This window comes from Cupressus sempervirens, chromosome 8, assembly GCF_028749045.1.
Source record: "Cupressus sempervirens isolate cs-2001-9-10 chromosome 8, ASM2874904v1, whole genome shotgun sequence".
In the NCBI taxonomy this organism is placed as follows: domain Eukaryota; kingdom Viridiplantae; phylum Streptophyta; class Pinopsida; order Cupressales; family Cupressaceae; genus Cupressus; species Cupressus sempervirens.
In genome coordinates this window covers 382,768,591-382,794,848 of record NC_143125.1, presented here as the reverse complement: position 1 = coordinate 382,794,848, position 26,258 = coordinate 382,768,591, and the positions used below count along the sequence as shown (strand labels likewise).

At 36.7% G+C, this 26,258-nt stretch overlaps 2 protein-coding genes and 1 pseudogene across 3 annotated transcripts in view; all 3 read right to left on the bottom strand.

The window, feature by feature from the left end:
• Window positions 1–11,027, bottom strand: part of LOC149542901 (DEAD-box ATP-dependent RNA helicase 15-like) — a 67,329-nt pseudogene extending 56,302 nt beyond the window's left edge.
• Window positions 11,028–12,510: 1,483 nt separating this feature from the next.
• Window positions 12,511–14,401, bottom strand: LOC149542900 (uncharacterized). Its single transcript, XM_089795763.1, has 3 exons — window positions 13,560–14,401; window positions 13,266–13,446; window positions 12,511–12,921 (listed from the first exon to the last, which is right to left on the bottom strand). Exons 1-3 carry the CDS (start codon window positions 14,399–14,401, stop codon window positions 12,511–12,513), a joined length of 1,434 nt encoding a protein of 477 aa, XP_089651889.1.
• Window positions 14,402–18,245: 3,844 nt separating this feature from the next.
• The window catches only part of LOC149542899 (8-amino-7-oxononanoate synthase-like), a 195,827-nt gene continuing 187,814 nt past the window's right edge, over window positions 18,246–26,258 (bottom strand). The window contains exons 5-8 of one of the 2 annotated variants that reach the window (XM_089797818.1): window positions 19,558–19,625; window positions 19,326–19,475; window positions 19,110–19,178; window positions 18,246–18,886 (exon numbers count right to left, since the gene is read on the bottom strand). In XM_089797818.1, the coding sequence (XP_089653944.1) occupies window positions 18,658–18,886; window positions 19,110–19,178; window positions 19,326–19,475; window positions 19,558–19,625 (516 nt within the window). In that variant the 3' untranslated portion in view covers window positions 18,246–18,657. The remainder of the gene's footprint in view (window positions 18,887–19,109; window positions 19,179–19,325; window positions 19,476–19,557; window positions 19,626–26,258) is intronic. The other variant, XM_089797819.1, reaches the window with a different exon arrangement.

Below are 26,258 nucleotides of genomic sequence, written 5' to 3'. Positions count from 1 at the left end.
AATTCTTTTTCAAAATCAAGATTTCGAAGCTTAACTTTTTATTCACCAATGACATTGCGATTTTGCAAACCTTTGAAAAGTTACAATTCGAAGTAGTGAAGTCATCGCTTTTTTGTGAGCCTTATACTTTGAACTCTCTAAAGTGACGATATTTTGCATTTTCGTTTATACCTTAATTTCTCCTCTTTGAAATGACAAGACTATCAAATCATTATCTATTGGATTTTTTTTTCCAGGCTCCATCACATTGCACATTGATTACTTTGTAAATTTATTGATTGGATCTTTTATCTTAGTGTTTCAGCTCCAAAAGAGCTTGGTTTGGAGCTCTAAAGTGATTTGTGTTAAGAAAGTCATGGTTTTGAACTCAAATAGACTTAAAACCCTCCAAACCTAGGGTTTTGAACTTAAAATGAGTTTTACATAGCATTTCACAACTAGAATTCAATATGCCTTCTTGGAATGCTAGGGTTGCTTTTATAGTTTATTTTTATTTTGCTTTGGGGCTTGCCAAGATTGATTCTCTATTTTTGAATTGATGCCCTAAGCTGATCACTAGGTAGTGGTGAGCTAGGAAGAGAAAGAAAAGTTCATTATAATGAACAATTGATTGAATGGTGGAATCTTAGTGTAGATTGGGATTCCCCAGACATTTAGAGACCCCATTCAAGTGCCTAGAATTCAAGATAGATATATTGGTGAGGGTTTATAGGTATTATTTAGAAGACTGCTCAAAAGTGGCTCATTAAGCCTAAACTTGCTCAATTTGGGATTCGGGTCTTAAAGGAAAAACCTAACTACAATTCCTTGACATTGTATAGAGCTTCCAAATGATTGTCAACAACAACAATTTGTTGTGGGGGTTGTTTTGGTGGTTGTCAAGTTAGAAACTAAATACTCCTTAGGCAGGGCTAATTAAATTAGGCCTATTAGGTCTTCCTGCAACACCTTGAGTAACATGTTTATTTGTGTGAAACCCATTGGACTATTAGTAAAATTGAATGTAACCAATCTATTTGGATACCATAGGAGGTATGAAAGAATAGAGATCCTAGTTGGTAGAGGAGTTGTGGAAGTTGGCCTTTGAAAGGAGCATTTTTCTAGGTCAAGAAGGTTGTATGGAGTACCAACCTAGATAACAATGGATTGTCTATAAAGAATGCTTGGAAGGTTACATAAATCCTTAGTGGGACCTTGTGAAGGCCACTATACCTTTAACCATTGGATGGTTAAGATGACCTAATTGGCTAGTTAAGCCTTGTTGTGAAAAAACCACAAGTTCCTCTGCATCATTATGCATGTTCATTCCCCTCTAGAATAGAGGGGTCTCAAGTGGTTTATGAAGTCTGATAAGGTTGATAATAGTGACAAGGAATCCAACTTTCTTCAGGTTCCAAGAATGATTTATAACATGTTATTTTTATTTTGATACACTATTTAATACTCCATGGTTTCTTTCTCTTCAAGACCAGCTTAGCAATTTATGCAATTTGAATGGGGTTATCATGTAAATCTTTAATAATAATAATGGATATGTGGCTTTTGTCGTTTGCTGATTTAAAAAAAAACAATATATTAAAGTTAAAATAAAAAACAACTAAGTCAATATTTTTAAATATTTGATAATCTTAAATTAATAATGACAAGGAAGTCCCAGTGGTTCAACCTTGTGAGCATCACCTAGATCCAATGAGTGCTAAGTGTTCCATTTATTCTCATGAGAGATGGATTCATGTTGAATCACTACTCATGAAACATGGATCAATGAGTTTGACTCAAAATCACATAGTTAAATCCTAATAGCAATATCACAATTTGACTTGTTGTGGAAATTCTCTCCTACTTATCAATCTTAAATTAAATTGAGAATGAGAAATGTCCTCCCTAAAAAATTGAATAGGTGATGGGTCGAAGCCTAAATTTATTATTATTACTATTATTATTATTATTAATTGTTGAGATTTCTTATTATCCTATTATAGTGTGTTAAGCTCTAGTAGACTTGAACTTGAGACCTCCCAGATAAGAGGCTCACACGTTATCATTGTATTGTAGGCTCTTGCATAGTTGTTTTCCAAATATCAGATAATAAGTGTTCTTATATATATGTTCCATTATATCTTATTCTCTATAAAAAAAAGAAAATCTTGCAACTATTTTAATTTATATAAACAAGATAAAAAAATTCCACTACTAAAAAATTGCAACTTAAACAATATAAAATTAAATTCATACAATTTGTAAGAATGCTTAAGAAACAAGATTATCAATCTTCATTTTATTTTAAATATCTCAATTTCAAGAAAAATAAAATTACAATATATTTGATTCTATTTATAATTTGGTTATACTACAAGTAAACCATTTTGAACAAAAACATGGAAACTATTAACCTAGTCTCCAAAATTTTCTATTTTTTCATTTAGTGATGATCTGATGAGTTGGATAATTACCTCAATCTCCAAGCTTAAATGAAATCAAAACGGCTAGAGATTTTTATAAGCAAATAAATGACCCATCATTCCATAACATAAACTAGAACTTGTCTATTGGACAAGTGTGTAACCCCTTATACCTTTGCTACATTGTAATGATACATTTTCTTCAAGTTAATTTAGCCTTCCACTGCAAATTTCATTTTGTCCTCATAGGAAACTAAATCACTAACAAGAGCTCTTTGTAAACTAGAGTCCCTACCTTTTGGTGTTATAGTGGGGATCGTAACTCTCAACATGTGTTCAGATTGGAATTCATCAGAGAATGCCTTGTAGTGTGCCATGGCTATAAATGGATTAGTTTTAGATAAAGTTTATAGTGTTTTAGGCATGTCTTGTACTAACCAATAACAATAAGAGTTGTGTATTCCTTTGTGCAGTAAAACTAATTGAAATTTCGATCATTTATTTAATGTTAGTAGTCTAAATATGTAGAAATATAAAACGAATATAATTTTCAATATAATAAATTTTTTAAAGTAATATGGCTATTATTATTATTTTATTAGAGTGGTTGTAAGAGAAATGATTTCTTTTGTTGTTAAATAATATCTATAGCATAGCTATAACTTAGCTACATATATAAGAGTTACCTATGTAATGTTCCTATCATAAAATAAATTATTAATCAAACTATTGTTAATAGGCCAATTGATTTAGTATATCTTGTACCCATTTCATTTTGTTTCTGTAGGTATGTGTAGTCATCAGCTATCTTTGTACACCCTTAGAAAGTTTTCCTTGACAGGCATTTAAGCACTACTTGTAGGTAGTTGTTGGTATACGATTTGGTTATTTTCTTTCTACTATGAAATCCTGTGGGGGTTCTTTGTTGTTTGCCATTTTAGAAGTGAAAGATCTTCCCTACTTGGTTGATTTCGATTTTGGTGTGATTCAACCCTCACCCTATTTCATCACCTATAATACTTTGCTCGGATTTGACAAATCAGAGCACCATCATGTGGCAATTAATTAATTGAAGGATTATTTGTGTTCAATTTCTTGTTTAGCTTTATTTCATGAATTTGGATCTGTAAGTTGTGGTTGCATGATTGAACCCTCGTTCCATCTATACTCCATTCACTATCCGCAACATGTAGGACATTTTTCGTACTATGACATAACCCATCTATATGACCCTCTTTCTCCATCTGTAGAGTCTTGCTTCCTCATCTGTATGACCGACCAGTCATTACCCTTCACACCCCTCTCTACATCGTATGACTGCAATTCTCCATACCGTACGACAAAAACAATCTACCATATACCACCGTATGACAGCTACTGTCATCCATCCTCACTGTACAACCTCTTACTTGACCATGCTCCATCACTTGGAAATCATACGACATCTCATCCTAGCCGTATTGCTTTCCAGTATGCCGTACGACTTCCATAGTAGACCCAACAGATTGATTGACACTAACTGACAAGAGAAAAATCATTTTTAGAGAAGACCTTGGGAAAGGAACATAAAGTTGTATGATAGCTTTGATCATGCCAACTTGTGGACAGTGAATGAGAGTTTATAGCCGAAAGAGAAGAACCCATTTAGTTGAAAGAATGGTTGCAGAACCAAAACCCATAGTTGTCGAACTCGTGACACTACTAAGAGAACTTGTGAGGAATCAAGCATATATCAATGATATTCGACGACTAATAGAAGAAACTCTCAAGAAATGGGTAGACAATAAAATATCTGACAAACAAAATGGTCACAACACGGACTCAGTGTCAAGTAAAGCAAACCCTCATCCAACACGCTCTTGACCTTCCATGATTTTTTTCCCCCACAGACGGAGGCACCACACAGAGGGAAGTAGATAACCTTTGAGGAAGTTTAAGAATAGTTAAGAGAAGACTGAAAGAATGCTAACTTGGAGGAAGATATATCCTACAAAGATTACACAAAACTGAGAATGAGACATCCGAGAGGCGAAAATCGAGGATATTTTAACGATGATCTTAGAAGAAAGTTGAGTAAAGTAAATCTATCACCATTTGATGGTTCCAAATCCATATTTGCACAAGCATGGGTAATGAAGGTCGATAATTACTTCCAACTTAATCCAATGCTAGAAGAATAAACAATTAAATTTGCAGCCTTCCACTTGGAGGCAATAACACATGAATGGTGGCATCACGACACTGTCACTCTAGAGCATGACCAAATAAATATCTAAGCAGAATTGACTAAGAGATTGATAGACTGATTTGATGATAAAGATCTGGAACTCAATTTTAAAGAATTAGCACAACTAAGGCAAACTAGATCAGTTGACCAGTACACTGCAAAATTTTAGAAACTCTTTATTTTTGTCATGGACATTTTCGAAATATGGATAGTGCTCTTCATTGATGGATTGAAATAATCACTGAAGGGTTGGGTCAAAGGGTTCAATCCTACCACCTTGTCAGAGGCCATTAAGAAGGCTCAGAGTATGGCATCATCATCAACGTCATCCTCTCGAGGTTACTCACATTCCAAATAACCGATGTTAACTTTCGTCGAGGAAGCCATCATTGGACGAAGCTACTAGACAAGAGCTCTAAAGGAAGAAACTATGTTTCAACTACAAGGTATCATGGGAAATTGGGCACAAATGCCTCAAGAAAGGAAAATTTCACTACACTGAAGTCATGTCTGATGATGAGGACGAATAAGAAGATCTACCCTCTGAAGACAACCATTCCCATGAGGACACCAAAATGGTTAGTCTAAACCATACACAGAGAATTACAACATTGGTATGACATAGAGGAACTATCACCTTAGCCAAGAGCCTGAGGTGTATGGTGTTTCGTGTACAAGGAACCCTTCAAGGAAAAAGAGTCTTGGTGATGCTCGATAGCAAAGCCACTCTAAACTTCATAAACTCCTCTTTGGTGAAATAAAGAGGTCTACCTACTGAGCTGCACATAGGATTCCAAGTCAAGGTCACAGAAGGGACTCTTCTGCACTACATACACCTTGTTTCTCAGCTAAGTATCACAATGGCTAATCACATGGTGATAGAGGATTTCTTCATAGTGGACCTAGATGACATGGAGGTTATTCTAGGCATACAATGGATGGAGACACTTGATGAATACAGTTAGAGTTTCAAATGAATGGACTTCACTTTTATTATCGATGAGGAGAAGGTTGTTCTCCACGGAATGGCCAACGAGGGACCGAAGGTAGTTTCAACACGTCGAATGGAGGCAATCTTTTAGTGTGATGACATTACCTACGATGCACACTATTTTGTCTCGATAAAACCCATAAGAGGACAACAGAAACCTCCCTAGGATGACGATCTTTAGAATATCTTGAGTGCTCATGATGAAGTTTTTATGGACATTTCTCAAAGCATACCTCCCCATCGTGGGTTTGAACATACTATTGAATTGAAAGCAGGCGCCAAACCAATCATAACCATAGCCTATTGCCATCCCAAGAAATTCAAAGATGATATTGAAAAGACGATTCATGGACTACTTAAGAAAGGATGGATCTGGCCCAGTTCTAGCCCTTTTGCATCATTAGTGGTAGGTTAAAATGGATGGGTTGATGTGCATGTGTGTGGACTACTATGCGTTGAACAAAAAGATGATAAAAAATAGATATCTTATTCCAAGGATTGATGAGTTGTTGAATGAATTATATGGTGTGATTCATGTTTCAAAAATTGATCTCCATTCCAATTACCATTAGATCTGCATGAGGGAAGAAGATGTGGAGAAGACAGCCTTACGTTGTCGTTACAGACATTATGAGTTCCTGGTCATGCCATTCAGATTAACAAATGCACCCACTACATTTCAGTCATGCATAAATTGCATCTTCAACAAACAATTGTGTAAGTACTTACTGATATTCTTTAATGATATCCTTATTTATAGCAAGAAATGGGAACACTTGAAGGATCTAGATGAAGTCCTAAGGATCATGAATGATCAATCTTTGTTTGCCAAGTGATCCAAGTGTGAATTTGGTATGACATAAATATTATACCTAGGGCACGTTGTTAATAAATATGGAGTACAAGTTTATCAAGAGAGGATTCAAGCTATCCTTGATTGCCCCCCCAACACCCCCCCTTCCCCCCCCCGCCCGCCCAAAATCACTCTCTAAGTTCTGAGGATTTTCTAGACTATGCAGTTATTACCAAAGGTTTGTAAAAGGATTCTCTCAGCTCAGTGCACCATTAACAAATCTGACAAGGAAGGGCTCCTTTTAGTGGAATGAAAAGACACAACTCATTTTTGATAAATTAAAAGAAGTAATGAGCACTTGTCCTATACTTGCCTTACCTAATTTCACTCGGCCTTTCATGTTGGAGTGCAATGTACCCGGAGAAGGCATTGGTGTGGTACTGATGCAAGACAGACACACCATAGCTTGTCAGAAACTTACACAAATAGAGTGCTTATATTCCATTTATGAAAAAGAAATGTTGGCCATCATACATGCACTGATCAAGTTCTGACAGTATCTGGTGGATGCCAAGTTCGTCATTCGTATGAATCACAATAGTTTGATATTTTTTGGAGACATGGGACTTGAACGAGAGGCAACCAAAATGGGTAAGCAAGGTTCACACTTTTGACTTTGACAATGAATATGTGAAGGGAGAGAACAATGTGGTTGCAGATGTCTTGTCTACGAAACCCACCATCTACTTACTGACCCAAATTTTACCTAACTGGAAAACACATTTGTTGGTGAAATACTCCAAAAACACATTTTCCTATGAGCTAATGGATGGCAACACCTAGGATGATTGGTACAAAGTGAAGGATGCCATCATTTACTATAAGAATAAGATATACTTAGTGCTGAAATCCAAATTAAAGCAAAAAATCTCGAAGGAGGTACATGACTCACCCTTGGTGGGACACCTAGATTTCCTCAAAACTTACAGATGTCTCGAGGAGAGGTTTTCATGGAAAGGTCTTAAAGGAGACATATTATAGTATGTAAGAGAGTGTGTGATTTACCAACAAAACAAATCCAAACATACTCTACCCACCAAGATATTGCAACCTATTTCTATTCTAGAACAAAAGTGCGAAAGTATTTCGATGGATTTCATTACTGGACTTCCCAAGGTGAACAAAAACGATTGTATCTTTGTGGTGGTTGACAGATTGAAAAAGTATGCAAATTTCTTCGCCATCCTCTCAAATTTTCAGGCAATAGAGGTAGCCGATCTATTTTTAAGAGAGGTCTTTCCTCTACACGGATTACCTCGAAACATTGCTAGTGATCAAGATAGACAATCTATCAGTATCTTCTAGACATAACTGTTTTGGCTAGCAGGAACAAAATTGTTGCCAAGTACTAGTTACCACCCTCAGATAGATGGTCAAACAAAGATTGTGAACAAGTGGCTCAAAAGGCTAACTTCGGAACTATGTTTCGACACAACAACATGCATGGGTCAAATGGATGCACCTAGGAGAATATTGTTATAATACCACGTACCACATATCCATCGGGATGACACCTTTCAAAACACTATATGGGTATGAAGCTCTTTTATTCCTTGACATAGTACTGAGACTGGCTCTAGGAGGGACATGACATCCTAAGATGCTTAAAGGAAAACTTACAATGGGTGCAAAATCAACAAAATATGTAGGCTGACAAACATCGAATCGAGAGAAGTTTTGAAGTGGGAAACTTGGTCTACTTTAGACTTCTACCATATCGGCAATCTTTATTGAAGGAAAAGGGGAAAGAAAAACTGAAGCCATGATTTTATGACCCTTATCGTGTAGTTTGTCACATTAGTGAAGTTGTCTATGAGCTAGAAATTCCAGAGGGGAGCCATATTCATAACGTTTTTCATGTCTCCTGGCTTAAGAAAGTCGAGGGATAGAACATCACAATAGCTACAAACCTTTCGTTGCTCAATGAAGAAGGAAAACACATTAGAACTTATTGAGATCATTGAAGTATATGAGAAGGCCCTACGGAACCACACGGTGAAGGAATATTTGGTACATTGGAAACACTCATCGTTGGACGACGCGACATGGGACGACGAGCACATTCTACAACATCCAACATTGTATTTTCTTGAGGAGAAGCGAAATTCAGGATGAGAGAACTATAATGTTTACATCATAAAATAAATTATTAATCAAACTATTGTTAATGGGCCGATAGATTTAATATATCTCAAACCCATTTTTCTTTGTTTCCATAGGTATGTGTAGCCGTTAGCTATCTTTGTACGCCCTTATGAAGTTTTCTCCAACAAGTATTTAAGCACAACTTGTAGGTAGTTGTTAGTATGCAAATTGATTATTTTCTTTCTACTACGAATTCCTATTGGGGTTATCTATTGTGTGCCATTTTGGAAGTGAAAGATCTTCTCTACTTGGCTAGTTCCGGTTTCAATGGGATTCAACCCTCGCCCTATTTCGTCCTCTATGATACTTCACTCAGATCCAACAAATAGGAGCACCATCTTGTAGCAATTAATTAATTGAAGGATTATTCATGTTCAATCTCTTGTTTGGCTTTATTTCATGAATTCAAATCTGTAAGTTTTGGTTGCATTACTGTACACTCATTCTATCTGTACTCCATTCGCTATATGCAACACACATCTTCCATACTACAACATAACCCATCTGTACAACCCTCTTTCTCTATCCATACAATCTTGCTTCCTCATTTTTATGGTCGACTAGTCATTCCCCTTCACATCCCTCTCCACATCGTACAACCTGCAATTCTCCATATCGTACAACCAAAACAGTCTATTGTATACCACTTCCCACCACCATACGACATCTACTGCCATCCATCCTCACCGTACGACCTCTTCCTTGACCATGCCCCATCACTTAGCAACCATATGACATCTCATCGTAGCCATACCAATTCCCAGTATACCGCACGACTTCGACAATAGACCCAACATATTGATATTTACACTGATGGGCAGGAGAATAATTATTTTTAGAGAAGACCTTGGGAAGGGAACATCACAACCTACTACCCCGTGAATTGAGTGGTTGTTTCAGCATACTATTTGGGATTTTATGCCTTGAATCTCTCCATGTGTTCTACCTAGTAAATTGCAATGGCCCTTACCAATAGGCCACTAAAAACCATTAATACTGAACTGTGGAATTTCATCAAACATGCAATCTAAATACATTGTTGAAAGTAAAATGTTGAATAAAAGAAATTGTTGTGAAACAAATCTACTCAAATAATTGATGTAAAATAGTGCCAATATATTCATTCAATGATTACCAAATGCTTTTACATATTTTATGTGTTTTTCAAGTCAAGGTATTACAACATGACACATTACAAACAAACCCTTACTGGTTGAATACAACTAAGATTTTTTTGCAATACAAACTGAAATGAAAGAACCTGGATTGAGCAATTGCTGGAGACTAAATGTTGAAGATGAAATGATGAAAATGCAACTCCAAACTGCCCTCCAATTTGTTGACTGTACAGCTTGTAGGTACAACCATAAATGTACGGCCTAGTACGGCTCCTGGTAAAGATAAATGTTGGACTAAAAGGTGTTGAAAATGATATAGAAATAATCGCCAGGCTCCAAGAAAAGTTCTCCCAAAAAATTAAAATCAAACTCCCAACCAATAGTGAGATATCAGCAAAAATGTATGTCCAGGCTGAAAATCGAACCCTGTTGAAAATGCCCAAATAACTCAACTTGAAGTAGTTGAATACCACTTCCAAAGTGCAACCCTTCAAAGGATGTTTCACCTCCTCAGTTAGGCAAATCCTTAGGAAATTTCGTTCCCAAAGATCAAATGACAATTTGCAGACCAAGATGGCGCCACAAATGCTCAAAGAGAAAAGTAGTGTAAACTCAAAACTTGGGATGTCCAAATGAGAGGCCAAGCACTCTATTTATGCACTTTTCTAAGAAGCCTCTAAGAACTTCTAGAAGTATCCATAAAATATTTTTTATGAAATCCCTTTATAATGCACTTTTATATTAAAGTAACTTAATAAAATAAAAAGTGCAACTCAATTCAAAATTATAATATTTTGGCCTCGCATAACACAAAAATAAAAATATGATAAATCTCATCTCTCCAAGGGAAAATAAGACCATCCAATCCCCAAATAATCATCAGAATGACTCTCTCTCACCAAAACCATCTGCCTACGAGAGTCCATAATAGGCAAATTCACTAGAAAATAAAATGTCACTGAAAAGGGGACATGATAGTCCACCCCTCCTGAAATTGCTTGCCCTCAAAAAATCTCAAAGTTGGATGTTGCAAAATATCTTCTCCCTCCCATGTGGCATCCTCCTTAGGTAAATCTCTCCACTTCACCAAGTACTCTCTGATAGTCCTATGGAGTTGTCTCTCTTTGCTGTCAATGATGTACTCAGGAACAAGAACCAATTCCCCTTCATCATCCAATGGACGAAGAACTTCTGAAGACACAACATGCTGACCGAACGCCTTCTTGAGCCGTGACACATGGAAAACATTATGCACCCTACTCTCTATTGGAAGCTCAAGCTCATAAGCCATCTCACCAATCCACTTGATAATCTTGAAAGGGCCATAATATCTAGGCTTAAGCTTCTTTGACCCCCTCTTCCGGAGAGTAGATTGTTGATAAGGCTACAACATGAGGTAAACCATGTCACCAACCTCAAAACTCCTCTATGTCCTCTTTTGATCTACATACTGCTTATGCTAATTCTGTGCTATGACAATATTATCATTAAGAGCATCAACAATGTCCTTTCTCTCTTGAAGCAAATCCCCAACACGAGGAACTCTAACATCACTCATAAGTAAATCAACAAATCTCAGTGCATTATACTGCTCTGAAAGGAGTCATCTAAATAGACATGTGATAGGTAGTATTATAGCAATACTCACATAAATAAATCGATCTAACCCATGCTTTCTGCTGACTAGCCACATAGTTCCTCAAATAACCCTCCTCCCACTTATTTACTATCTTTGTTTGCCCATCAGTCTGCAGGTGGTAACTGGTGCTAGGTGTGAGCTTAGTGCCACATAAACAAAACACCTCTTACCAAAAATGACTCAAGAACTTGCTATCCCTATCACTCACTATGCTCCAAGGTATCCCATGTAGTCTGAAGATCTCCCTGAAAAAGACTTTAGCCACCTGCATTGTTGTGTAAGTAGTAGTGATGGGAAAGAAGTGTGCATACTTCGTCAACCTGTCTACTACCACATAGATGCAATCTCACCCTTGGGCCTTAGGCAAGCTCATAATGAAATCTATGGATATACACTCCCACTTCTTGTCAAGAATGGAAAGTGGTTGTAGGAGCTCTGCTAGGAATGTATGCTCTTGTTTGTTCTGTTGACAAACAGGGCACTCTCTAACATACTGCAACACATCTACCTTGAGCCCCTTCCATGTGTACCGCTCTCATAGCTGCCTATATGTTTTTAAGTATCTAGGATGTCCAACTGTAGGTGAATCATGAAGTGCTCTCATAACAATACGCTTCACCTTCGATCTTGGAACTAAGAATATCCTATTCTTGTAGATAATCAAATCATCCACAAGTGTATACCTGGTATCAACAACTGTTCAATCAACAATCCTGGATGCCCCTGAATCTCTAGCATACTCAGCAATGATCAAGTGCCTCCAATCCTCTGATATCTGAATCATAGCACTGAGATGTGGTCTATGTGACAATGCATCTGCTACCACATTCTGAGTCCCTTTCACATAGGAGATGTCAAAATCATAAGCCTACAGTTTACTAACCCACTTTTGCTGCCTGTCATTAAGATCTCTCTGTTTAAGGAAATGTCTCAAACTATTGTGGTCAGTTTTAATGCAAAACTTACCACCCACTAAATACCACCTGAATTTAGCCAATGCATGCATAATAGCCAACATCTCCTTGTCATATATACTAAATGATCTCTCTGGCCCATGAAGCTTCCTGCTCTCGAAAGTAATGGGGTGCTTGTCCTGCATTAGAACAGCACCAATACCCTCTCCAGATGCATCACACTAAAGCTCAAATGGCTTCAAGAAGTTGGGCAATGCTAACACAGGACATGTAATCATGATCTCCTTGAATCTCTCCAAGCAAGCTTGTGCCTTAGGTGTCCAAACAAAGGCTCCCTTCTTTAGCAAATCTGTCATAGGAGCTGCATGACGTGAATAACCACTAACAAATCTGTGGTAGAAACCACACAACCCAAGAAACCCTCTCAATTGTGTCAAGTTCTTTGGAGTAGGCCAATCCACAATAGCACAGATCTTATCAGGATCTATCCTTACTCCCTCTGCACTAATGATGTGACCCAAATACAATAGCTTTATCATGCCCAAATTACATTGGACTCCTTGGCGTACAAGGACTCCAGCTACAGGATCCCCAAAACTGTCTCCAAATGCTCCATGTGCTCCTACCAAGTCCTACTGTAAATCAGAATATCATCAAAGAAGACTAACACATACTTCCTCAAATGGTGACGGAAGACCTTGTTCATGGTGGACTGAAAAGTAGCTAGTGCATTGGTCAGCCCAAATGGCATGACCACAAACTCAAAGTGCCCACAATGACATCTGAAGGCAATCTTCTCAATATCATGCTCTCTAACTTTGATCTAATGGTAGCCAAATCTCAAATCAATCTTCGTGAAGTAACATACACCGTGAAGCTCATTAATCTATGGAATGGGGTACCTGTTCTTGATTGTCCTTTTGTTCAACACCTTGTAATCAATGCACATCCTTAATGTACAATCCTTTTTCTTCACCATAACAATCGAAGAAGCAAAAGGAGACTTGCTAGGTCTTATGTGACCCATCGTGAGAAGCTCCTTGATAGTTTTCTCGATCTCATCCTTGAGTCTCTTAGGATGCCTATACAGTGTAATCATCACGAGTTTAGCGCCCTCCTCCAACTCAATGATGTGCTCAATACCTCTGTTTGGTGGTCTGCCAGGTGGGATGTTGCTGAAGACTCTGTCATACTTCACTCTCGACCGCTGTATGTCTGGATGATACTCTATCTTAGGCTGTCCCTCCTATGTAGGCATGAGAGTACATACGACTGCCACTCAATGTCATCATGTCTAGCTAACCTCTTCAACCGTCTGAAGGAAATAGTCTTGATGTCTCCATTCTTGATGGCTCTCAAAATGTGTTGCTTCCCATCCACTTCAAACTTAATCTCCATGTCCTTTAATCTGAAGGTGACCTCTTGCAAAGAGTGCAACCACTCCATCCCAAGAACAATGTCCAGATCACCCATGTTGACAACATGGTAGTCCGCCTTGAACTCATAGTTGTTCAGGTATAAGGGAAAATTTCTAACCATCATGTTACACTTAAGAGTATAACCATCAACAACCTGTACTTGCAATCCCTCAAATTCCTCAGTCATAATTCCGTGACATTCAACAAAATGTGCATCAATGAAATTGTGCGTAGCACTTGTATCAACCAAAGTAATAACTCTCTGCCCTGCTAGAACACCACACAGTCTAAAAGATCCTTCCTGCTGAATGCTAGACAAGTGTGCCTCATGTAAGTGCAACTTGGGCTCCTCCTTAGTCTCTAGAGCTTTTGCTTCTGCCTCGGGCTCTGCATCACTATGATCAACCTCATGTCTAGAATTATCAAAATCTGAATCCACATAGTAAGCCCACATAACCTTGTTGGCCTTTCCCTTAGGCCTCATAGGACAATCATGATCTCTGTCGTACGAACCTTTGTAGTAAAAACATAACTTCTTCCTGCGCAAGTCATTCAGTGTCTCCATATTGAAAGGTGCAGTAGAATTAGCCTTGGTGTCACCTTTTTTGCCCTTGTTTTTATCAAACTTCTTATTGTCCTTGAATGAAGAAGTGCTCCTCGAGGTGAACATGCTGGAGGGTGCTGTGAGCTCCATGCTTCGTGCCTTCCTCATAGCCTCCTACAATGAAGGGGAATCAAATGCCTTGATCCACCCCTTCAGAGGTTCAGACAAACCCTCTTTGAATAGTATAACCAACCTCCTTTCAAACACATCTTGCAACATCACTGATAATCTTTGAAACTCATTGATGTAGACCTCCACACTGTCTGTCTGTCTTAGTTGTGCAAGATCACAGAAGAAGACCTTTAAGTCTTTTTTGTCAAAGCGCTCTACCAATCTATCCACAAAATCTTGATAGGATGTCACCTGATTATGCTGCAATGTAACCATACCATGTGACCACCAATCATATGTTGTGCCCTCTACATGCAAAGTGGCAACTTGATAGCATTCGTCTCTAACATAGGCCTCAATGCTAGGAAAGTATCTAACTTATGGATCCAGGCTTGTGCTATCATCTGTCCACTACTGCTGAAAGATGGTAAGGTGAGTTTGCTAGCAACTCGTTGCAACTCACTGTCCTAACCTCCACTAGGCCTCTAGTTTTGCCTACTACTCCTCATGTGCTCTCTTCTCTAACTTAGGTAGCGATCAAAATTCAGCAACTCATGAACATCTGGAGGAAGTGCCTGCCATTCTACATTTGCAGCTCGAAGATCATCCTAAAAGTCCTCTAGCATATAATCCTGCACTTTGTGAACTTGCTACACTCATGTTATCTTGCTCTAGTATCCCCCTATCTTGTTCATAATTACGACTGTCCTATGGGTTCATGTGCTCAACCATGGTGGTGAGTGTCTGCAAAGCCTGAGCCATCCACCTTTGTCCTATAACCATTGCTCTGAAAAATTCACTTGTTTCCTAATCCTCATTCATATTGTCTATTGGTGGGCTATGTTCTTGTCTGTCACCCATGGTGTATGGTTGTCTATCAAAATCTTGTTCCCTGTCAAACAAAGTTTGCCTGCGAGTGTAAAATCTATGAGAGCCAACCCTAGGTGTCTGCATGTGATTGCTAAACCCTCAAGATGGCAAGATCTAGCTCTAATACCATTGTAATGACCCTTGCCAGTAGGCCACTAAAAACCACTAATATTGAACTACGAAATTTCATCAAACACTTGGCATGCAATCTAAATACACTGTTGAAAGTAAAATGCTGGATAAAGGAAATTGTTGTGCAACAAATCTACTCAAATAACTAATGTAAAATAGTGCCAATATATTCATTCAATGATAACCAAATGCTTTTACATAGGTTATGTGTTTTTCAACTCAAGGTATTACAACATGGCACATTACAAACAAATTCTTACTGGCTGAATACAACTGAGAATTTTTTGCAATACAAACTGAAATGAAAGAACTTGGATTGAGCAATTGCTGGAGACTAAATGTTGAAGACGAAATGATGAAAATGCAACTCCAAACTACCCTCTAATTTGCTGACCATACGACTTGTAAGTACAACCATACATGTACAGACTGGTACAGCTCCTGGTAAAAATAAATGCTAGGTTGAAAGATGCTTAAAATGATATAGAAATAATCGCCAGGCTCAAAAGAAAATTCTCCCAAAAAATTAAAATCAAACTCCCACCCAATAGTGAGATATGAGCAAAAATGTATGTCCAGGCTGAAAATCGAACCTTGCTAAAAATGCCCAAATAGCTCAACTTGAAATAGCTGAATACCACTTCCAAAGTGCAACCCTTCAAAGGATATTTCACCTCCTCAATTATGCAAATCCTTAAAAGACTCCGTTGCCAAAAATCAAATGACAATTTGCAGACCAAGATGGCGCCACAAATGCTCAAAGAGAAAAGTAGTGTAAACTCAAAACTTGGGATGTCCAAATGAGAGGCCAAACACTCTATTTATGCACTTTTCTAAGAAGCCTCTAAGAACTTCTAGAAGTATCCATAAAATATTTTTTATGAAATCCCTTTATAATGCACTTTTATATTAAAGTAACTTAATAAAATAAAAAGTGCAACTCAATTCAAAATTATAATATTTTGGCCCCGCATAACAAATAAAAATAAAAATATGATAAACCCCATCTCTCGAAGGGCAAATAAGACCATCCAATCCCCAAATAATCATCAGAATGACTCTCTCACCAAAACCATCTACCTACGAGAGTCCACAATAGGCAAATTCACTAGAAAATAACATGTCACTAAAAATGGGACATGACATAAATTATGCATTGATAGAAAGACATTTATTTGTCCCATGAATTATGCAGTGATGGGAAGACATTGATGATATCTGACACTACTAATAAATTCTGACAAGAATATTAACTTCATCCTTTATCATTTGTATTTTTTTTATTCTAATAAAAAAAAATGCCCAAGAAAATAAAGCTTGTACCGATTAGAAAAAATGTTTTTTCTTTTCTGATAAATGTATTTAAAAATATATAGTGCAAAACTTTAGAAAATGATGATTATTTACTCAAAAAAGAAATAAAGAGGGGTTCAAATAAAAACATTAGCTCCCTACCTTATATAAGGCAAGGACTAATAAATTGGTTGTACACGCAACAAAAATATATCATTGTGAATGTTAGGGTTGGGCAATTGACTAAATGCATTCCAGCAGTAATACTATAGCAAAAGGCACAACAAATCACTAAGTGAAGCTCAAATTAATAACCAAGACACCAAAAAATTGCACCAGTCAAATTTAAGAGGCACAACGATAATCACTAAGTTATTCAACATGGTGTATACTAGGTAAAAAGCAATTGTGAAACCAACATGGCACGGCACATAATAAACAGCATGATCTTCCTAAGAAATATTTTTTAGAGCACATAAGATGACATATAAGTTTCTAGCATGGCGTAAAAATTTTAATAGGTACAAGGGGGCACTTAGGCAGGAGTTCAATGGGAGGGGCTTGGGCTCTATCTTTGTGGAGCAGGTGGCCTATGATAGTTTTTAAGGGGGGTTAAGGTTTTACTTAAATCTTTTTCTATAAAATAGCAGCTCCAACTTTGTAGCTCTCCAAATTTGAGCGGATGAAAATAGAGTGGGATTGGAAGTATGTCCCACCAGCTTAGGGAAGAAATTTACCACTTGTCAACAACCTACTCTTCCTTTTCCCTCCAAAATGAAATCATCCCGCCAAAAAAATCTATGAAGAACAAATATTCACGGCAAACATATATCTCCATGTATCATATTTGCTTGGTATTCATTTGTACATTGATAGCAACAAATTATTATCAAATGATAGCAACAAATTGTTATTCAAATTCTGTAACAACCTCTTGGATGGCTTCCACAGAGACGGCTATAAAATTACACTGCTGCAATGTTCACCTAAATCTGCTGCATAAGTTGTAGTGCGCTACTTTCTAGGAAATAATGATGAAAGCCTTCCACCATATGTGCTGCAAATAATGAGGGGAGCCCTTATATTTATGGAAACAGCCAAAATAATTGGCTTGCAAATTTCTAATGAAGACTTCTATTTCATTTAGGCAAATTCAAATGTATTTCCATCTGCATATTCTCTCTGTCACAGAAGCTTTTTTCCAAATTTGATTTCTATAAAGCCTTTGTAAATATTTGACCGTAATATATATTGGCTAGTAGGGCATGGCATATATATTTCTCCACCGTTATTCAAAGTTCAAAATTGTATTTGGGCCTTCATATATTGATTTCAAATTCCACAAATGGATGCTGTTGTAGTCTAGACTTAACATTTCGGTTCAAATATATAAGTAATAAAATGAAAACAGGACCTGCTTTTGAAACAATAATATTATTTCAATTCAAATCTCTGTAAGCTGCTAATTTAATAGAGCTTTGAATCATTGAGTGGGTAGCATATTATAAAATAAAAAATTTAATAGCGATTATTATAAAATAATATTATAAATTTAAAACCTTAAGCTGATTTCAGTTAAAAGATCATGGGACCACCAGCTTACTTGAATTTGGGAGCTAATTTTTTAAAGCAGATTCACATATAAAATTCATGGAACTGCTTCTTTTAGATATTCCTAAAAAAATCTCAGCAGCACCCGCTCTATTTTTAAGGAAGCAGATGCCCAGGGGGCTCCAACCTTAATTTTTATTTTATTTTACCAAGTGTCCACCTTGGTAAGAGTTACATTTTAGTTTAGGTTTTAGCCAACCTCATTCATAAATTTGAGTCGCCTACCTTGGCACTAATCTTCACGTTATTTTGAATCTTGAGTGGAAGAAACATCGATAACCCATGACTTCACTACAGAATTAGTTAAAAAGAGATCCCACTAGCTAATCTCACAACTTCGACTTGATGTCTGAGAGATGTAATTGGCCTGATTTTGATCCTTTACTAGCAGCATACTCATCTTTACATAACTTGGAGTCATGTGCATGTCTTGAATAAGACATTGATAAACCACATGACTTTATTGTGGCGTTGGTGGAAGAGATCCATGGTGCGACAGCAATTGCAAGTGCCTCCACATCAGCTGCTGTATGTGCAGCAGATAACGTAATTCGCAGCCTGAAAAATAAAATAAAAAATGAAGTTGAAATACTAGCATATCTGTATCAACATGATTTCTTCACAAATTCCAAGTAAGATAAATCTGCATTGGAAACCGACTGATGCCTTTTATCTATACCAAAGTTCAAAATTCAAGTGAAACAAATTCACAATCAAAACCAATTGATGCTTTATCTATACCAAACATCAAAGTTCAAATACAAGGTTAAGGAAACACCACCTGCACAAGTTGGCAGGCACAGTGGGCGGCCTGATTGAAGAAACATGAAACCCAGCTTCCAGCAACTGCCTGTTCATCAAAATAACTTCTTCAGAAATACAAAAAATCTGTTTCTGCCCGTTTTTGCAAGAATTAATTATTGTAAAAATATTCAAAACTATTCCAGCAGAAAAAGAAATGTACAGTATTCACTATGCATTTTTCTTTGTTTCTTACTTGCTAGCTTGAAGTGTCTTTTCCTCATTTCCCATAACCAATGGAATAATTGGACTCAAATAGTCCAACCCTGTTGCAATAGAAAACTCTTTTACTCGCTCCCATACTGCTCTCTGTCTCCATTTCTCCTCGCGAGCCACACAAGGGAAGCTACAGGAAGCTGGCATTTAGTATCCTGCCGACATTTTACTCTTTCAACAAAGATAAAACTCAATAAATATTTCAGTAATACCATCGTTGTAATGAGACTGGCACCCTCACCCATGGTGTAGTACTCTCATATTGTAGACACGATTCCATCTAGAAGACCATATGGAGATATCTCCAGACATTAGGACATTTCAAACTAAGATTGTTTACATCTCAATAAGTCTATTGAAGGATCCCTTAAGATTTATAGAGGTTTCCCAGATATGAAAAATAAATTTATACACTGGAATTTCTTAAACTGCTGATATTGAATTGACAAAACTTAGAATCCAATCAAATACATTAATTAGTTACAAGCTTTCATTTCTGAGATACAAACTTATAAGCTCTTTCTGGGATAGGAAATTTTATTATCATATTCCAAAGAGGTAATGGTTTGAACTTGAAGAAAGCAATAATAAGGCTTAAGCTATTTGCATGCATTGATCAATTACAAAGTTAGCTTTCCGTACGATGTTTGCATGAATTGTATTCTTTCCTACTTTATCTGCTACCTCTAAAAGACTGTTATTTACAACCTTTTATATAACACTGGTGATAATCATTATAGATATAATAAATCTTTTTTATATATATTTTAATACTTCAAAATATATTTTTAATAAAACTTGATACATTTATAATCTTTAAAGTTGCCAGCAATGTATGATTTTTTCCTAAATTTTGATTTTATGCAACTGTTTATTAGTCCCTGCCCATATATAGGCAGAGAATTAATGTTTTCATTAGCCCCTACCAAATAGGTATTACAATTAAAATAATGTAGACATTCTAACGTATAATTTTTTATTTATTTTTTAATATATTTATGTACAAGAACTCCTAATTTCTTATTGCTAGTGTCAATTTAGCAGGGGATAAAACTATTATTCTCACACAATAAATAACAAAAATAAAAATCTAGAATCTTCTTTACAGTTCTACTATTTCCCCGAATTGACCCCCTGTACACTGCCTCTGCTGATTGTTAAGTAAAAGTCGGGTGCAAGCCATGCAGCTTAAAATCCCACTGCTTGGTGGCTACGCTGGAGGGGCACTGTGCCTCTGTCAATGCTCTTGCTCTGGTTTTCGACAAGACTGTGATTTACTCTGGAGGCTCCGACCAGGCCATCATGGCTTGAGAGACAGAAATCTGCGCTTCCCTGTTTGCTATGACTTGTGAAATGAGGGGCCAACATGGTGGGCCCTTTCTTTGCCAATAAAACTGCGAGTACGGAGAAGAGTTTGCCTGCCCATGGGAGCTTTAAGCATTCCCAGGTTGCAGTTTTGAAAGGGCAACAGTTCCTCCGTGGAGGCCAGTGGTAGCCTCTGCCAACATTTGGACTGACCTCCCAACTAAGAGCAACAACCTGTTTTGCAGAATACTATTCTCTATAGGTTACCCTTGGTTCTGTGAAAAAGAGATGACATGGAACATAAACTGGATAAATAACTGGCTGTGCACCTAACACTGCCGGTTCAAGAACATGGTTTACTTGGTTCAATTGGAATAAGGCAATGTGAGATGGTAGCTGTGTATGAGAGGAAGATAAGTCAACCGACGCCGTCTAAAAGGTGGTGTCAGCGGCTTCTAAGCCTATAAACTGGACACTAAACCTCAGAAGGCTACAATTCCTAAGAAGCAACGCCCATGCCAAAGCCGCCAACGAAAGCAGCTACTCTAGTAACATTTTTCATATGCATTGTGTCGATAAAAATCTTCTATTCAAAGCTACAAAGGCAAAAAAAGATTTCACTTTTAAAAAGGCTTTATGTTGCTAAGAGCAGACATGTCGACAAGAAGTTAATATTTCCAAGTCAATAATTTTCTTCTTCAAAGATGGTTGCCTAATATTTAGAGGATTTAAGGGTCTGGAATGGAAGTTCTTCCCAATATGTATTTGGGATGTCTTTCATATTTATAAAAGATCTCTAAGAGAAAAGTGGATTAATGTTACTAAAAGGGTTTAGGCAATGCTGGCTTAATGTGAAGGAAAGTGGAAGAATTATCCATATATAATGCGAGACCTTTAGAAATTCAATTGGAAAAGTTGCTTTTCATTTCTGTTGTAGACTTTGGGAAAGATATAATTTGATTAAAGCCAAAGTGATGCTTTAGGACTTTATGATAGCAAGATAGAGAGGGTGAATAATTGTTTAGATACAATGTAATTTAGTTAAAGTGATGCTTTAGGACTTTATGATAGCTAGATAGAGAGGGTGACTAATTTTTTAGAAAGAATGTAATATATAGCTTGTTAGTGATAAGGAGGAAATGTTCATTATTGAAGACTAACAAGGATAGTTAATGTGACCAATCTAATTGATGCTTTGGTATCAAGATCACACATATAGGTGGGTTCGGTAATAATGTCACTGACATGGCAATGACTATTGGAAGTTTACTGAGATTGATGACTAGAGTGATGTCTAAATAGTAGTTTAAAATATTTCTTGTAATATTGCTTTTAAGTAAAAAATTGATTAGGCTTTCAACTCGTGCTATAGTCCAACTTCACTGCATTAATCTTCTTCATTGTTATGTACAACTTTTTTTTCAAAACCTTTTATTTTCTTCTTTTCATTTTTTTGGTCCAAATTTGTAGGCATGTAAGGCCCCTTCCCTAGTACCCTATTAAAAAAATTATAATCATGAATATATTAGATATAGAAGAGTAAGGAGATGAGATGTCACGTTTTGTCTCTTGTGTATAGAATGTGAATTGTATTTGTTGCCATACGCTTTATGATAGAATGATGGTAAGAAGGTTTTGGGATCTAAGTATATCATGATTGACATTTTCCTTATCCATAATGAACCTGAGATCTTATTAAGACTGGTATATATATTTTAGTTATTGTTGTGCTAAGTATTCTATTTGAAATCACATTAGGTTGGTAAGTTAAAACCCTATGGAATAAAGGCTCGACATGTAATAACTTATAAACAATGTCAATGGGTTCATGGTATTTTATGGCCTATTAGGATAATTGAATTAGATGGTTATTATGGAAAGATGAATTAACACCCTCCCTTATGATATTACTAATAGTCATAGATGAAAATTGTTATCAAAATTGGACAAGGGTCTACATGGTAGAACTTGATATGATGTAATGTAACGAGTTAATTATTGTGCAAGTAGTATTAGGTGGATATGTTGATATTCACGAGGATAGATTTTATGGCCCAATAAAATGTAATGGATTTATTCTATGATTGACTTTGAAACAATGTGACTATGCAAACATCCTGATTACCTAACATAATTGATACACCTTATAATGTATTATCTCATAATGATAACAAGATACTGTTAGTAATCAAACCATATTTAATTGAATCAAAGGATACTAGTTGCGATGTTTACATTTTGGTGATCTTGACCTAAGATATGTATTTGGAACTAATTTTCATGTTGGCTGATTTAATAGTATAGATTTAGCATTTCCTCATATGAAATGGATTATGATGTGGTTTGGAATGTTAGTTGGATCATTTGATTAGATATTAATGTTGATAAGTAGATTCTGATATTTCAATATTTTAAATGCTTTATATGAAAATGATTAGGAAATGAAAATTGATTATGATGTCAAGGTGAGTTTTTTGATATGAAATTGTCATGCACCTATATGCATGCATTTTATATGATTTTTCATTGGGCTACCAATGTTCAATATAGTGTGTAGGAAATTGAACCATGGAATCTAATCGGGGAAACAAGGTCCAAACTTATGTGGACACAATATAGCCAAGGTGAATCTTTGGAAGATTCAAAGCCTCATTGTGATGTGTTTATTTTGTAAACATGAGGTTGCATGTGTGTAATAAATTTAAATTCACGAGTAAAGTAGGGACATGTCATTGTGATGTGTAATGTGTTTAATGTGTCACTTGACACTCGTAATTGTTTATGTGCTGATGACATGTCACCTAGGGTTTTGGTCATGGTTACACTTAACCTTAAACTAATTACCTTTCATAATATTAAGTAAATCCACTTGGAGAAAGGATGGGATGGGTCACCATCAAGGGAAATTCGAATTCAAACCTGAAAAGGATTTTTAAGGGTCAATCAATGGTCCCAAAGTGCCATTTTTGTGAAAATAAGCCACTCATATGTTAGCATAACATGTTAGCAGCCTAAATTTGACCATTTTAGTGTATAGCTAGCCTAGGGGGGCCCTTAACCAATGCATTCTTCCACCAATTCGAAATTTTAGTTTTCCCATGAGTGTATCCCCATTTTTCCACTATCAAAAGTAGCATATTTGGTAGGGGCAAAGGTGTAAGAGATAGTAGCTTGATGTTTTTGCCAAAAAGAGATAGTGGGAGAGTCTTTTTAGGGGACTTGGACAAACTAGTGGGGTGTTCACCCACTCTAAGTTTAGAGACAATTAGGGTTTAGAAAGGGGGAGCACTAAGGAGAAGGGAGCTATGCAACAACTTTCATTTTGTCTTTAGCTTGGACCAAGGTTGGTGCCCATGCCATAACTCTCATTGCACTTGCTCAATAATGTTGTTCTTGTTCATTTTGTGTTAAAATTCATGTAATGTGTTTGTGTTGAGATTGTTGGTATGTGTCATTGTTGTGATGAATTTCTGTTGTAGATTTTGTTCTAGTTTTTGTGTATAAATGTTAATGGGTGTGAAGGCTTCACTCTTCCTTGGGAGGAAAGAGAAGCCTTGGGTGAAGGGGTTAGTTGGGCTCAACATTGAAGTTGAGAGATTTTCCTCTTGGAGAGGGTTGTGTTGTTCATGGAGTGTGGGCTCCATTGAAGCCATATGCCTTGTTTGTTATTGTGGAAGGTATAAGTGTATTGATGTGATGAGGAGGATGTATTTTGATAGCCTTGAAGAGGCATTACGCAATTACAGATGTATATGTGTATATAGATATGGCATTCCCCTCTTTGGAGGGCCCACCTTCACCCAATGTTTCATGATTCCAATTGTAAATCATTGTGTTAAACCTTGGAGGGATTGTATATGTGTTGTGATGTTATGTTGTATGCATTATTAGCTGCTTGAGTGTAACCCGTTTGAGTCTTGCTTCCCCAACTTGGTGGGTGGCCTCTTTGGAGGCCTAGGTTGGGACGTGAGCCTCCATGGTTCTTGTGTTGCATGTATTGCAAGTTTTTTGCTCAATGGATTCAGTGGGAGCTGATTGGAGTTGCTCATTGTGTTGAAATAACATGAAGAAGAAGCTTGTCTTTGTGCATTGTCCTTGTAATAGAAAACTCTCCATCCTATTCACCTTGTTGTAATGTATGTTCGCAAGGTATAAGTGAATGGTTTTGTGAGAAGTTAGTATAAAGTGTGTCATTGTTGCATTGGATTGCATCTGTGTGCAAATGAAATGTAATATTGATGTGTCTTTGATAGGTGCAGTTGCAATGCATCATGCAATCGCTCCAAGAAGATTGTTCCATTGTACTCATTTTTCATTTGAAGACAAATAATTGGGCATTTGATGTTATTTCAATATAGATTCATGTTATGTCACAAAGAAGTGTATGCAAGAAGGTTTTAAATTGTAGAGGATATTCATAATATATTTCGTTCAATATGTCCATAGTTACAATGAACTTGTGATGAAATGAGCAATTGGATTTCATAGTTAGAACAGTTAATTGTCATAACATTGTATAAGATCTCTTAACTTTATGTAGATAGCAATTTAAAAACACATCTCACAAGCTATTACTCCATTATCTCAATGGGCTTTAACAGCCAACTAAATAATACACATAACCGCAACAACTTTAGTAGAAGGTTAATTCTAACATTTAAACTCAAACCTCATGGTCCTAACAATTTACTAAAGAAAAAAATAATTAGAGTGATTGCACATGAGAGGTTCAATGTCAAAGTCAAAACATATGAGCCAAACAATAGGCTGGGAGAGTGCATTAAGCTCTTTGGGAAATGTATGGGGAGTGAGCAATAATCTACTCCCCAATTACAAAGCAATAAAATAATCTAAGTATATTCCCTATGATTCCCCCACAAAACAATAAATAAATGTCCTATATCATTCCCTTATAGCCTAAGATTATCATGAATTGTACAAGTTCAAAATGGGTCAACCCCAATGTCACATCGAAAATCCTCATATATTCCTAGCAACAAAATAAAGTAACAAATAAAGAAAATAATAAATAAAATAAAATAAAAGGTTTTATAGTCAGGAAGGAAACTCAATATATATAAATCTTGAGTTAAAGTCTTTAAGACTTTCAAATGGTTTAGGGAGGGAGGGAGATCACGTGATCCTCATCTCCTCCTCCATTCACAGATTTCAAGGCACTTGCAAAGGCTGCCCACCCTAGCTATCTCTCATGTCCCCTGACCTTGATGCACATGGTCCCCACCTTCCCCCCACATCTCCTCACCTTCATCATTCGCGCCGCCACCTCTGGCCACAATAGAGGCATTTAATGCCCAAATCTCTTGCGTAAAGGAAGTGTGGTTGGCTCCTGTGACATGTGGGTGGGGTTAAGAGAAAAGAAGGATGTGAAAGGGAAGGGTTTGTTGTAGGTTAGTTGTGAAATAGTAAGGATATCTTATAAAACAATATGCAATGTTGGTTAGCAATTAGGAGTTAGTAGTGGTAAATCAGCAAGTATAAAGTAGAATGTGGGATAAGGTAGTCGTTAGAATTTAGGGATAGGTGGTAGTAAATATCTCTTAAGTATTAATATCTATTGGAAAATAGTATATAGAATTAGAATAGATCC

Excerpts from the sequence above, each read along its gene's own strand:
- LOC149542900 (XM_089795763.1), bottom strand. The coding sequence starts at position 14,401 with ATGGAGCTCACAGCACCCTCCAGCATGTTCACCTCGAGGAGCACTTCT. Across the intron at positions 13,447-13,559 it reads GATGACATTGAGTGGCAGTC|ACCACCAAACAGAGGTATTG; the intron begins GTATGTACTCTC and ends CCCACCTGGCAG. Across the intron at positions 12,922-13,265 it reads TTGCTTCTTCGATTGTTATG|GACTTGGTAGGAGCACATGG; the intron begins GTGAAGAAAAAG and ends GATTTACAGTAG.